Source organism: Eupeodes corollae, chromosome 1 (assembly GCF_945859685.1).
Source record: "Eupeodes corollae chromosome 1, idEupCoro1.1, whole genome shotgun sequence".
Lineage (NCBI taxonomy): Eukaryota > Metazoa > Arthropoda > Insecta > Diptera > Syrphidae > Eupeodes > Eupeodes corollae.
The window spans coordinates 153,310,044-153,324,252 of record NC_079147.1 but is presented as its reverse complement, the minus strand read 5'-3'; the positions used below and the strand labels follow the sequence as shown (position 1 = coordinate 153,324,252).

Sequence of the window (14,209 nt, the reverse complement as noted above, 5' to 3'; positions counted from 1 at the left end):
CATTAATCATTCCTGGTTGATGTTGGTATGACGTCATTTAATGAAACCGCCCCTTCATCGGATATGAAAGTCATCAAAAATTTGAGGCACAGCTACATAGGCACAAAAGGAATCAACAAATTCTCAAAAGAAATTACCTTAAGGTACTAGTAGTAGAGGCCCTATACCCCTTAAGGGATTCCCAACAGGTATGAGAACCTAAGTAAGTAAGTAAGTGCGTTCAAAACTTGAGACTTAAGCAAGTTCCAGGATCACCGGTCCATAGATGGGAATTATAAAGGGTGATTTTTTTGAGGTTAGGATTTTCATGCATTAGTATTTGACTGATCACGCGGGATTTCAGACATTGTGTCAAAGAGAAAGATTCTCAGTATGCTTTGACATTTCATCATGAATAGACTTACTAACGAGCAACGCTTGCAAATCATTGAATTTTATTACCAAAATCAGTGTTCGGTTCGAACACTGTGAGCAAACAATTAATGCGATTGTGACCAAGTTTCGCACTCAGTTTACTTTATTGGACATTAAACCAACCACACGAATGCGTACAGTGCGTACAGAAGAGAATATTGCGTCTGTTTCTGAGAGTGTTGCTGAAGACCGTTTGCTTTTTTTTTTTAAAAGTTCTCAAGCTCTTAAAAAAGCACCGTTTACATAATCTTTGGAAGTCTTTTGGATAATAGCTTTTTCAGGGGAGATAAAAAATTCTTCCATCGCTTTACAAAACCCTGACAGCTTTGCGGAATTTTTGGCAACATGGGGTATATGATCCTTTCACGAAGCTGATTGCAGGTACACACATAGAACATTTGATTGTTTTAGTTTCCTTGAGAAATCATGACACCTTAAATTCTACTAGGTTTTAAGGTCAGAATTTAATGAGCTTATCTAATGCATGATAAGTTCATTAAAGATTCACATCCAAAAAAGAAATTTCTTAATCCAAGAATGAAAAGGTTATAGGAAACTTTCGTCTTTGAAGCAAGAAAGTTGATTAGAAAATTCAGAAAAAGAGTGGCGGATACAGTACAGATCTCTGAGGCACACCACCATATATTTTGTGGATTTTAGACTTGAGCTCATCCAATACTACTACAAAGGCACCCATTTTCGTTAAAAGAGCCTCTTGCCAAATTCTACCAAATATTTCTCAAATGTCAAGTGCAACAATGTTAATTTCTCCAAAACGATGTTAAGATAAAATAAACCACCAGATCACCAGTAGACCTATTGCTACGAAAGCTGTACTGTCGATCATTAAGGAGCCTTCTGTCTTCAAGATATTTCTTAAGCTTAGATCAGCGTCTTCATGATCTTAAAAAAAATAGTGACGTACGAGCGATTGATGCATAATTAAAGGGATCGACAAATAAAAGTAGTATAGTGCCCTGGAACGAGATTAGTTTTCTCTATAGAGCTCACAAATGAATCGTCATTAACAACGAGTGTAAGGACCGAGGAAGAGGAGAAATTCCTCATGTCAATTTGTACTGGCCTTTCGGTATTACAGTAGTTTTTCCCTTAATTTTTGCTCACTTGTAAATTTTGTTCTTCCAATAAGAAGCTGCATAAACTTTGTTTCGGTATTCCTCAATATATATATATTTTCCTTAGAGCTGAGGCTTTTAACTCTATTTGGAACTATCTGTCTATCTGCACTGGAATCAATGTTTCTATCGAGCAAGAATATATTGACCACTTAAAGGTCCTGAAATAATTGTTATGACCGTTAAAGTTGCCTGATCTCTTAGGTTAAAATTTGATAATTATGAACTATTCAACCTTTTATATAAGACCTCTATAAAACATTTTAAAAGATAGAGAAATACACCCAACGTCTAAATGTCAAACTTATTACTTTGGAGATATGTCAGTATTCTTTTGCTTATGTCATAAAATTAGTTGCTGTTACTTTTCTTTGACAGATTCATTTAATTAAATTTTATTTTTTTTTCACTGCTTCTTACTTTTAAGCTTTATTCGTTAAAAATTTGTAAGTTTTTTTACTGTAAATTCTTCTAAATTCAATTTTTGCAATTGTATCAGCCTAAATAAAAAATTAAGCATTTTTTGTACTGGGATGAGACATTTATAAATCATTATTTGAGCTAAGACTTTATAAAGTCTTTCAAGTCATTTAAAAGACCGCAAGACTGCATTAAAATGACTTCCTGACCTTAAAAATTTAATTGACTTATCGATTTTGTCAAAATTGACTAGAATTTAAAATGGACTTTAAGTGACTTTAAGCAGTACCCGTGGCATGATGGTTAGTGCGTTGGACTGCCATGCCAGAGGTCTTGGGTTCGATCCCTGCCTATGTCATCTAAAGTCTTTTCACGGGTACTGCCTCTTGCAAGGAATTGACAAATTCTCCGAGAGTAACTCTTGTCATGAAAAAGTGCTTTCTCAAATTAGCCGTTCGGAATCGGCATATAAACTGTAGGTCCCCTCCATTTCTGACAACATTACTCGCACACAGGAATGGTTGAGAGTTGTAAGTCACTAGGCCCTGGTTCTTCATGGACTGTTGCGCCACCCAAAAAAAAAAGTGACTTTAAAGACCTTATAGATTCAAAGAGTCTGCGGCCAAATTGACATACAGTCTATTGACTTTAAAACCGTCTTTAAGTCCAAGTCATTTTAATGTTTTTTGACTTTTATGTGTACAAATTTAAAGTCAAATCAAGACTTTAAGTTTAAAATGTTAGTTAATTGACTTTGAAAAAAGACTTTAGTCATAAAACTCTGCTAAGCACTTACCATCACGTCATAGGTAACATATCTAGTCTGAGGAAAAAGCTTTTCCTAACACTGATAATCTTTTTAATAGCCTGAAAACCTCCAGTAATATACAAACAAACTGACATAGGAAAAAAATATCAAATCGAAACGATTATTTTTACTATTTAACGTAACGCAATTTTCCCCATCTCTTCAGACACAACTTTTAACAGATGTTATGACCTTGATCTTGGTAATATATATGTAATGCTCTTAAACTTCACATAACGTTAACTTTGCAAAAAGTGATTGTAATTAAATGTTACACACGACACGACACGACAGAAGACACAATACTCCTGACTCAAGTTGTAAAGTTGTCACTTCTCCAACATTATTATATTATCTATATAATCTAATGCGTCATATAAATGGAATGGAACATGTGTAATAGCCTCCATCCGGTGTCGTAAAGGTCCTGCTTCTTGTTTTTAATGTGTTTACTTCCAAGAAAAGATACCTATACTTATACCTAACCCTAACATCATCGTCATCATCCCGAACCTGCAATATAACAGGAACATTAGCATATTGTATTGTATATAGCTAATAGCTCTTAGCCAGTAAGTGCTCAAAGGTGCACTAAACTAACAAAACACACGTGCTATACCTACCTACCTTACAATCTACTCACAGTGTTGGTCAATTAATATTGATCTCGTAACAACATTGCGGCATTAAAACCTTTGAACGGCTATTTACTTGATGACAGCCAATCGATTCGGTTGGCTAAGTTTGATGATGTAAAGTGAATGCGTTAGGCAGATTTATTTGTGTAGATTTAACCCTTTTGTTATAGGTTCACATTTGATGTAACATGACAACGTTAGTTTAATAAAATATGATGTTTAATTATTTTTTGATTTATATTTAATCGTGTTAATAAAACTCGAACAAATGATTTTTTACTATCTTTAAATTACTTCATTTTCGACGTTAGATGAGACTTACTAATTGTTTGCTGAAGAAGGATTTGATTTCATTAGTTCAATATTTTTTATTTGAATAAAATTCATGAGGCAATTTTTTTTTTTTAAATCTTCTTAAAATATTAAATTAAAAGGTACTGAGTGTTTTGAGAAGAGTTTTGAAGTGTGCCTAAAAAACTATAAATTTTACGAATTTAGTGCAGAATATAAGTGAGTATATCTTAATATATAAAAATCAAGTGTCATATGTATGTTCCCAGTGAACTCTTCACCAAGTCAACCGATTTCGATGAAAGTTGGCATTTATGTGTAATTTGGTCTAACTTAAGATATAGGATAGTTTATATTTCGAGTAATGGTCTAAATTGTTTACATACATGTTGCAAATGAAAAATACTTTATATAAAATCTACTGTTCTAATTATATATGATCATTATTGTATACCGATATTCCATGCTATTTTACATGGAACATGTCAACTAAAAAATGGGAGCCACGTTAAAAAGGAGAACCACATCCTTCTAAAGCAGGTATATTTAAAGCTAAGACACTGGGCGACTTTATACAGTACATCCAAAACAACGTGAATGCTTCTTTTTGCGTTTGTTGTTGGTTAATGTTCCTGGACCAATCTCTTTCCAATTTTTACGAAAAGTTAATGGTCGAGTGTTCAGTACGTATCAAAATGCATGTCGTGAGTTGCAACTTTTAGAAGATGACAATCATTGTCCTCAACGTCCTCGCCAAGTTGTATTCGGCAACTATTTGCCATCATCCGACTTAAACAAACAAACCAATGTCCACATCTAGATTTCTCACCAGATATGTATAATGAAGCATTGATATTAATTGAAAACTTATGTATTATGATCTCAAATTCATCACTTAGTCATTATGGTATGCCATCACCTAATAGTCCAGCTTGAGACTTTGTGAATAGCGATTTGCAGCAAGGAGAACAACTTAATAATCTTGATTTAGCTACAATTGTTGCTAATAATGAACCATTATTAACTAACGAACAAAAAATGTATACAATCGGATTATGTTGGCTGTTGATGCTAAACAAAGTGGTTTCTTTTTCTTGGATGCACCAGGTGGAACCGGTAAAACATTTTTGATATCGTTGATCCTTGCGAAAGTACGGTCACAAAAGAAAATTGCATTAGCAATTGCATCATCAGGCATAGCTGCTACTTTGTTAGATGGTGGTTGAACAGCATATTCTGCTGTCAAATTCATTCTGTCCATACAAATCCAAATGCTATGTGTAACATTAAGAAAAGGAGTGGAATGGCTACAATGTTACAAAGGAGTTCAATCATAATTTGGGATGAATGTACCATGGCTCATAAACATTCACTCGAAGCTTTAAATAGAACTTTGCAGGATTTAAACAGTAATAACAGACTTTTTGGTGGAGCTATTCTACTATTATCTGGTGATTTTCGGCAAACATTGCCAGTGATTCCTCCCTCTACTTTTGCTAATGAAATCAATGCATGTTTAAAACAATCATTTTTATGGAGAAACGTCGAAACACTAAGGTAAACAAAAAACATGCGAGTACAACTCCAAAATGATCCGACAGCACGATTATTTTCTCAGCCACTATTAGATATTGGAAACGGTGAAGTGGAATTTAATCAAGATACCCAATGCATAAGATTTCCAGACAATTTCTGTACTGTTGTTAAAACTAAAAATGATCTGATCGACAGACATATCAGGAATGCCACCACACAATCTTCGGTTAAAAATTGGATCACCGATTATTCTTATGCGTAATTTGAACCCCCCTTAAACTTGCAACGGTACACGTTTGGTAATCAAAAAAATCACCGGAAATGTTCTCGAAGCAACTATTTTGGCAGAAAAGTTTAAAGGAGAAAACGCTCTGTTACCACGCATTCCAATGACACCGTCAGATTCTCCAATACCTTTCAAAAGACTGCAATTTCCTATCCGTTTAGTTTTCGCGATGACTATTAACAAATCACAAGGACAAACAATGTCTGTTTGCTGCTTAGACTTAGAGAATCCATGTTTCTCTCATGAGCAATCATACGTGGCCTGTTCACTTTTAGGGAGGCCATCAAGTTTATTTGTGTTGACAAAAGACAGGCTGACCAAAAATATTGTTCATCGATTGGCACTTCAGTAAACTCTAACTGTGATTTTATTTAATTTATGTTAATCATAGTATTTATTAATAAAATAAAATGAAAGATGTTATGTAAATTAGTGTTCAATTTTGTCTATTAAGTCCTTCCTTAATTACTCAGCCACAGCAACGCGTGGTCGGGTCTGCTAGTTTCTTATATTTCTTTACACGTGCGTTAGTTAATAACTAACCTAAACTACAAATTTATTTGTGTACTATCGGCGTCATTAATTTATGACTGTTTCGAGATTTAAGGAAAAATAAAATAGTACCTATGCAAATAAAATTTAAATAATTGAATATAAATGAATACAAAAATATATGAATAAAGTAAAAAAGCATAAAATGAAATATTCATTTTCGTTATGTATTATTTTACAGTATTTTTTTTATACAGAAAAATGCCACGTCTTCGTGGAAGAGCAAAAAACATTGGTCGGCGTACTCGGAACGCCCAATTAGTCCATGATCGTCGGTTAAATAGATCAATTAAAGAACACTCAACGGATAGATGCAAATTTAAGAGATCAAGTTGCGTGTTCACGAGCAAATGAGAATTCAGAGCAACGCGATCAACGTCTTCATGCTAATGCATTGAGACAACGAGAGGCACGTCAACGAGCTACCGACGCACATAGAGACCATCACCATCAACAAGTGCAACATAATCGAGCATTGTTACGAGCATCATTTAATCGTCTCACGTTCGAATATGTTCCTGAAATAGATTATTCGTCACATGCACCAATCACGATAGGTAGTATGGACAAAGAGTGTCAATATTGCCATGCTTTCAAGTATAAAGGTGAATCAACTGGTTTATGTTGCGCATCTGGAAAAATTTCACTGCCATCGCTAAATCCACCACCGGAACCTTTAAAAACACTTTTGCCGGAACCACATCTCAATCGTTACATAAATAGCAACGAAGCTATTTGGCGCATTTTTACGTTCCCACTTGAAAGGGATCTTGCTGTTATACATTTAGCTGTGCATCTTGAAAACGGACAGCTTGTTTACTTTACAGAAGAAACTGCACTACAACAGGCTTTGATGGCTCCAAAAACAACTCTTACTCAATTTTTTAACCTTTGTAGTCGACAAGATGCTGTTGGTCAATTCACAAGGTGATGTTCCTAAATTTTTTACATGGAATAAACAATCAAAGAATTTGGAACCGCGGCATTCCAGTACCAGAATTCGCTGATATATTTATGACAAAAACTTTAGGTCGATTATATACAGTTCATCCTAAGCAACGCGAATGTTTTTTTTTTGCGTTTATTACTGGTTAACGTCCCTGGACCGACGTCCTTCTAATATTTGCGAAAAGTCAATGGTACTTCATGGTACTTTCAATTGCAGCACAACAAGGTGGATTCATTTTTTTAGACGCTCCAGGTGGCACTGGTAAAACATTTCTTATCGCACTGATACTTGCGCGGATTCGATCTCAAAATCATATTGCAGCAACGTTACTTGATGGTGGACGGACTGCGCATTCAGCACTTAAATTACCTTTGAACGTTCATACAAATCCCGAAGCAATGTGTAACATAAAGAAGCATTCAGGCATGGCTGAAGTTTTGAGAAAATGTAAAATTATTATCTGGAATGAATGTACAATGGCCCACAAGCATTCGCTTGAAGCTCTCAACAGGTCCTTGAAAGATATCAGAATTAATGCTCGGCTTTTCGGTGGTGCTCTACTGCTGCTGTCTGGTGATTTCAGACAAACATTACCAGTCATTCCACGCACGACATATATGAGCGTTCGACTTCAAAATGATCCATTAGCGTCAGGATTCTCCGAACAATTGTTAGATATTGGCAACGGTAAAATTCAATTGTATGAAGATACACAATATATTCGACTTCCACAGAATTTTTGCAACAGGGTGGCTACCAAAGATGAGTTAATAACAAGTATCTTTCCAGATTTAAGACATAATTATATTAATCATGAATGGCTGCAAGAGCGAGCTATTTTAGCCGCAAAAAATTTAGATGTTGACGCCATCAATTTTAAAATACAACAGTCATTGCCTGGTTATGAAATTACATTTAAATCGATTGACACTGTTGTTGATCCTGACGAAGTTGTCAACTATCCTGTAGAGTTTCTAAATTCACTAGATTAACCTGGAATGCCGCCACATAATTTGCGACTGAAAATTGGCTCACCTATAATTTAAATGTCCCAAAATTATGTAATGGCACGCGATTAGTTGTAAAAAAAATCATGGGCAACATTCTTGAAGCCACTATTTTGAGTGAAAAATTTCAAGGTGAAGTTGTACTTTTACCACGGATCCCAATGATTCCTTCAGATTCGCCTATAACATTCAAACGTTTAAAATTTCCAATCCGCTTGGCATATGCTATGACTATAAATAAGTCACAAGGCCAAACAATAACAATTTGTGGTTTAGATTTAGAAAACCCATGTTTTTCTCACGGCCAATTATATGTTGCGTGTTCCAGAGTTGGAAAAACATCGAATTTATTTATTTATACACCTCAGGGTTTAACCAAAAATATTGTACATCCAATGGCATTACGATAAATTAAGTTTTTGTAAATAAGAACATATATTTTTAAATAAAATAGTTTGAGTTTAAGCTTTTTTACCTTTAATTAAAACAAGTTGAAGATTTCATTACACATACTCACACGCTATCGATTAGTATAATTGTAATAAATTTACATGTAATGACGTTAGATATTGTCATAACATAATTTGAATAATAATTTTCATCATTTTTCTTATTAAAAAAAGTTTGAAATTTTCAAATTTAAGACGTGTAGACAGGACAACGTCTGTCGGGTCCGCTAGTCTATACATATAAAAATGAATTGATAGATAGATAGATCTTTATTGTAACTGAAATTCTTATAATTTAAACCTAGATTGCACAATTTACAGAGATATGGTGTCTTACATTCTACCTTACTACTGAAAATATTATAACAAGCAATCAATTTATATCACAGATTTATTACATTTTGAAGGAAAGTTACTAAAAAAAACCTTCATTAGATATTAGAATTTTTTCATAGGAAGAGAGAAGTGGGGAGCAGAAAACTGTCTTAAGATGTTGTTTAGATTTTATCACAGAAAAAAAGTATATTAATAAATAAGAATGAATAAATTAATAATAAATTAAAGAATAAATATATAAATAAATAAATAAATAAATAAATACATAAATAAGTACAAAAAATAAATAAATAAATCAACAAGTGAATAACAAATAATTAAATACAAGCGAGAAAATAAATAAATTAATGAAAAAATGTACAATAAGTAATAAATTAATAAATAAATAAATAAGGAAATAAATAAATAAAAATAAATAAATAGAAATAAGTAAATAAATAAATAAATAAATGAATAAAATAATTGAACAAGAATGAACAATTTTAATAAATAATGAACAAGTGAACAAATAAATACAGAGATTAATAAATAAATATTTTAATAAATTAAAAACCATTAATTAATTTACCTATACAAATAAATAAATAACAAGAAACAAATAGAGAAAACAAAATCAGTATATAAATAAATAATAATTAATTAGATAAATGTAACATTCATTTATTAATAAATAAATCAAAAGAAAACAAAAATTTACTAACACCTTAAGCAGCTAAGTTTGAGATTAAATTGTTATCCGAACAATTACACGATAAAATATAACGGTCTTGTAACTTCGAAATTCTTACAGGAACCTCATCAATATTTGCTATTCTATGAAGCTCTTTTGTACAAAAGTACCAGGGCAGATTAAGCATAATTTTTAATATTTTATTTTGCATTATTTGTAATTTTTGTATATGAGTTTTGGCACATTTTCCCCAGACAGGGGAACCATTGAAAATTATACTTTGGAAAATGGACTTAAATATCATTAGTTTGTTTTCTGCACTCATCTTAGACTTGCGATTTATAAAAGGATAAAGTGTTTTTATCACAATATTCAGCTTATTTAATGTTTGCTGAATGTGCAAGTTAAACGTCAATGTTTTATCCAGGTGTACCCCAAGATACTTAGCACTTGACTTCCACTCAATTTGCTCTCCGTTCAATTGAAGGTTATTGTATGGCAGTAAACAAGGTTTCCTTTTTTTCGTAAAAAAAAGAGCCTGTGTCTTTGATGCATTTATTTTTAATTTCCAATTATTGAAATAAATCTGAATAGTATTCAGAGCAGATTGCAATTTGGTTTCAATGCAAAAACCAGTTGAATCTGATGAATAAACGCAAGTGTCATCAGCAAATATTGCAGTTTCACAATTTTGAAGTTTAGGGAAATCGTAAGTATATATGTTATATAAAAATGGGCCTAGAACTGACCCTTGGGGTACACCTGTAGTGATATTGTTCTCTTCAGTGTACCAGTTGTTCACACAGACTTTAAATGTTCGGTTTGACAGAAATGACAAAATAATTTTTACAATATACAAGGGAAATCTCAAGGTAACGAGCTTATGAATCAAGCCCTCATGCCAGACAGTGTCAAACGCTTTTTCCACATCAAGAAGTACCATTCCTGTGCTCTTTCCTGAAGACAAGTTATTTTTTACAAACTTTGTTATTCTGTCAATTTGGTTAGTTGTACTATGATACTTTCTAAAGCCAAATTGTTCTGGTGGCAAGATATCAAATTGATCTACATGCAAAACGAGTTTGGTTTTTATAAGTTTTTCTAAACATTTGCTTAATGAGCACAACAAACTATTTGGTCTATAACTAGAAGGATCACTAAAACTTTTTCCTGGCTTATGGATAGGAATGACTTTGGCTGTTTTCCACTCTGTGGGGAAGTAACCTGTTTTGAAACAATTGTTAAACATGTTTTTGAGGTATCTTATGCCTATTTTTGGAAGATTCTTTAAAAAAATATTTTTAATTCCGTCAAATCCGGGAGATTTTGTGGTCTTAAGACTTTTTAAAACAAATGCAACGTCATCAAAAGATACTATATCTTCGGTTACATCAAGGACACTTTCGTTGAGTAATTGCATTGATTGATTAACAATACATTCTATGTGATTATTAGTTGCATTGTTGCCAGCAACTAAACTGTTTGCACAAAATGTGCGGGCTAATGCGTTGGCTTTTTCGTCGTTGGATATTGATATAGAATTACCTATTTTAAATGACGGAATATGAACTTTTTTCTTTTTAATTACTTTTATAATATTCCAAAACGGCTTGCTACCTTTATCTAAACCCTGTAATTTATTGCCCCAGCTCTGATTTCTGAAAAGAAAGATTGCATTTTTGATGAACAGGTTCATTCTATTCATTTCAGATAGAAAGTATTCGTCCCTGGTCCTTATCCATTGGGTTCTATTTTTGTTTCTTACTTTAATTGCTTCCACTACATAGGAGGGAAGTGAATTATTATAGTTTCGACTTTGAGTTTTTTTTGGAACGGTTTCTTCAACACTCTCGAGTACTGATGCTGTAAACGTTCTAACTGCTCCGTCAATTTGTTCGATACTGATATTATTTGAATTCCTCTCTGTACTGTTTCTCAATTTGAGGTGGATACTTTTTTTAAATTTTTTCAAATCAGCATTTGAATAGTCAAAAAATTCATTGCAATTTTCCACAGGGGTTGACTTTATGTTTATTATTACCGGGAGATGATTCGAACTAAGATCATTTTCAACAACAGGTTGATTGAAAAGTTCGGGGGAATTTGTTAGGAATAAGTCTATAGTAGATGGATTAGATCTATTGTTTGGGGGCATACATGTAGGTTGAGGGGGGTACAAAATGTTAAATGGGTGTCTTGATTCTAAATCAGCTAGTATATTTCCCCATGCATTAGCTCTGACACAGCCCCAATTTCTGTTCTTGCAATTGAAATCGCCACCAATCAAGTATGTATCATTTAATGCAATCAATTTACGTAAATCGTTACGGAAATCAATTCTTTTTTCTGGGGAAGTAGAACCACCCGTAAAATAAATAAATAAAAATTTTTATAGAACGCCCATTTTGAAATGGTACTTCAATGCCAATGTTTTCAACAAGTTTAGTTTTAATCACAGGAAGTATTTTATGCTTAATAGTTTTTTTAACTACCACGGCAACACCGCCCCCTCTTCTCTCTTCTCTATCTACACGATAACATTTGTAGTCTTTATTTGAGATGTTTACATTTTCATCTAACCAAGTCTCATTTATTAAACTAACATCAATATTATGTTTGCTTAAGAAAGCAAAATATTCTAATTTTTTATTCCGAATGCTTCTAGCATTCCAACAATTTATCTTAAAACTACTATTCATACTTATTTACCTGAGTATAGATACTTAATTGCTAATTGTGCAATCGTATTAAACTGATCTGCTTTAGTATTGCATCGGCTAAGTAATGTTATCATCTCTGCTGTGAGTGAGTTGATTTCTTCCATCGAAAATAGAACGTTGTTCCCACTGTTTGTGGTCTCAGCAAAACCGATTTTGTGCGAGGTGTTAGTCCACACATTGGAGTTGTTGTTTGTTGCTTCATTATTGTTTGGTGCTAATACCTTAGTAATGTTTGGACCTTTGGACTTCTTGTATGGCGTGAGCGCGGGAAAGTCGGATTTATTTGGGATATACGAAGTATGTTGTTGGTAAACATCCCTTGATATCGCGAATTTTAAAGAAACTTTGTCGGCTGATGCAGGTTGGGTCATTGGCCTTGTGGACTTCGTTGCAATTTGCACACTTAATTTTGTTAGATTTACAATTTTTTGTCTCGTGATTTTCTGCACAGTTGGCACAGTGAGTTTTAATATGACAATTTTTCTCTCCGTGCCCATACATTTGGCAGTTGTAACACTGTGTGAGTTTGTTTCTCTGCCTTCGGGCAAAGTCCCATTTCACTTGGGTTTTAAATATCGATTTGCATTGTTTCTTCAAATCATTTAACTTGATTGAGCCACACTCGAGGTACACAAGATAGAAGATGTCTACAAAGTTTTCATAGTCTTTTTTAATAATTTTTACATTAAGGCATTTTAAACCAAGCGATAATAGCTCTTGTTTAATCACGTCAATGCTTAATTCACGTAGGCCATATAGAATGACTTTGAAAGACCTTACAGAGGGCAAATCATGCGTAAAAAACCGCCAGTTTTTTTCCTTAAGTGTATCGCAAAGTTTGGCATGAGTTTCAATGTCTTCACAATTCACTTTTATCCCAAAGGACATTTTCTTTACACTGTAGTGTTCTATTTTGAATTCATTAAGTAAGGCATGAATACATTCACTTGTTTTTTGAAGTACACAGACCGATGGGATTTTGGATTTTTTATTTGACACAATTGGTTGCGCAATAATTTCGTCGTCTACTTCAATATCAATATCTGTATCTGGATGAGTTTGTAAAGGAATCCAACGATTATGCTCAATAGAGCTAATCTTTGGGTTTTTGCTGATGGAAGACATGGTGTCTTCACCAACTGGGGATCGAGATCTCTTAGTAATTTTAAAGTTTATGAAAGGTACCGCACAAAATAGGACAAACGTCTGACGAGTTTGAAGGTACGATTGGTAAAGTGTAGTAAAAATGAATTGCTGTTCGTTAGTCTCACTAAAACTCGAGAACGGCTGAACGGATTTATCTTATCTTAGTTTTGAAATGTTCTAGGAGGTCTAGGGAAGGTTTAAAAGGCGAGAAAAAATCGAATAATTCAAAGGAAAACCCTAAAAACAGCTCTTTCCTACTTCCCGTACAAACGTTTTCTAGAGTCAATTACCGCTTCATAAAGTTCAAATTCAATCATATCTATGAAAATAGTCTTCTTAATTTGGTCTGTTTCGCGAAACTTAATTTTAGCTAACTTCAGTTGTAACTGTCAGATTATTTTTTTAAGTTTGATAAATCTTAAGTTTTGTCACAAATTAAGTTTCTGAACACAACCATAATATTAGATTTGACAACCAAAAATCATTCTGTCGCACTACAGAACATGGAGATTTATGGCTTAAAGGTGAAATAAATAAAAAAATCAGAGCACGGAAAAAAGTATTACGATTGAATATATTGTGTTACCATCATAATGATTAATGCACAGCTGTGTGCGACTAACCGTGAGGCATGCCAACTGTTACATTTACTTGAGAACGATTCGAACTACGATGATACGCTCAAGGATTCCGTAATATCTTCATCGCTACATAAAATTCGTAAATTTTTTGCGATTATCATATCGACATATTTCCCCTCGAATTCAAAAGATTTGTGGGTTAAGTATAGAGATGACATGTCTAAAGATGTTTTGCATCGTAAGCGCAGTGAAACTTTGAATCCTACGAGT

The 14,209-nt window shown here is 33.3% G+C and overlaps 1 protein-coding gene across 1 annotated transcript; it reads left to right on the top strand.

Moving 5' to 3' along the window:
* Positions 1-7,227: 7,227 nt before the first annotated feature.
* Positions 7,228-8,022, top strand: LOC129945885 (uncharacterized). The gene has a single exon (XM_056055845.1). The coding sequence runs from the start codon at positions 7,228-7,230 to the stop codon at positions 8,020-8,022; it is 795 nt and encodes a 264-aa protein (XP_055911820.1).
* The last annotated feature ends 6,187 nt before the right edge of the window (positions 8,023-14,209 follow it).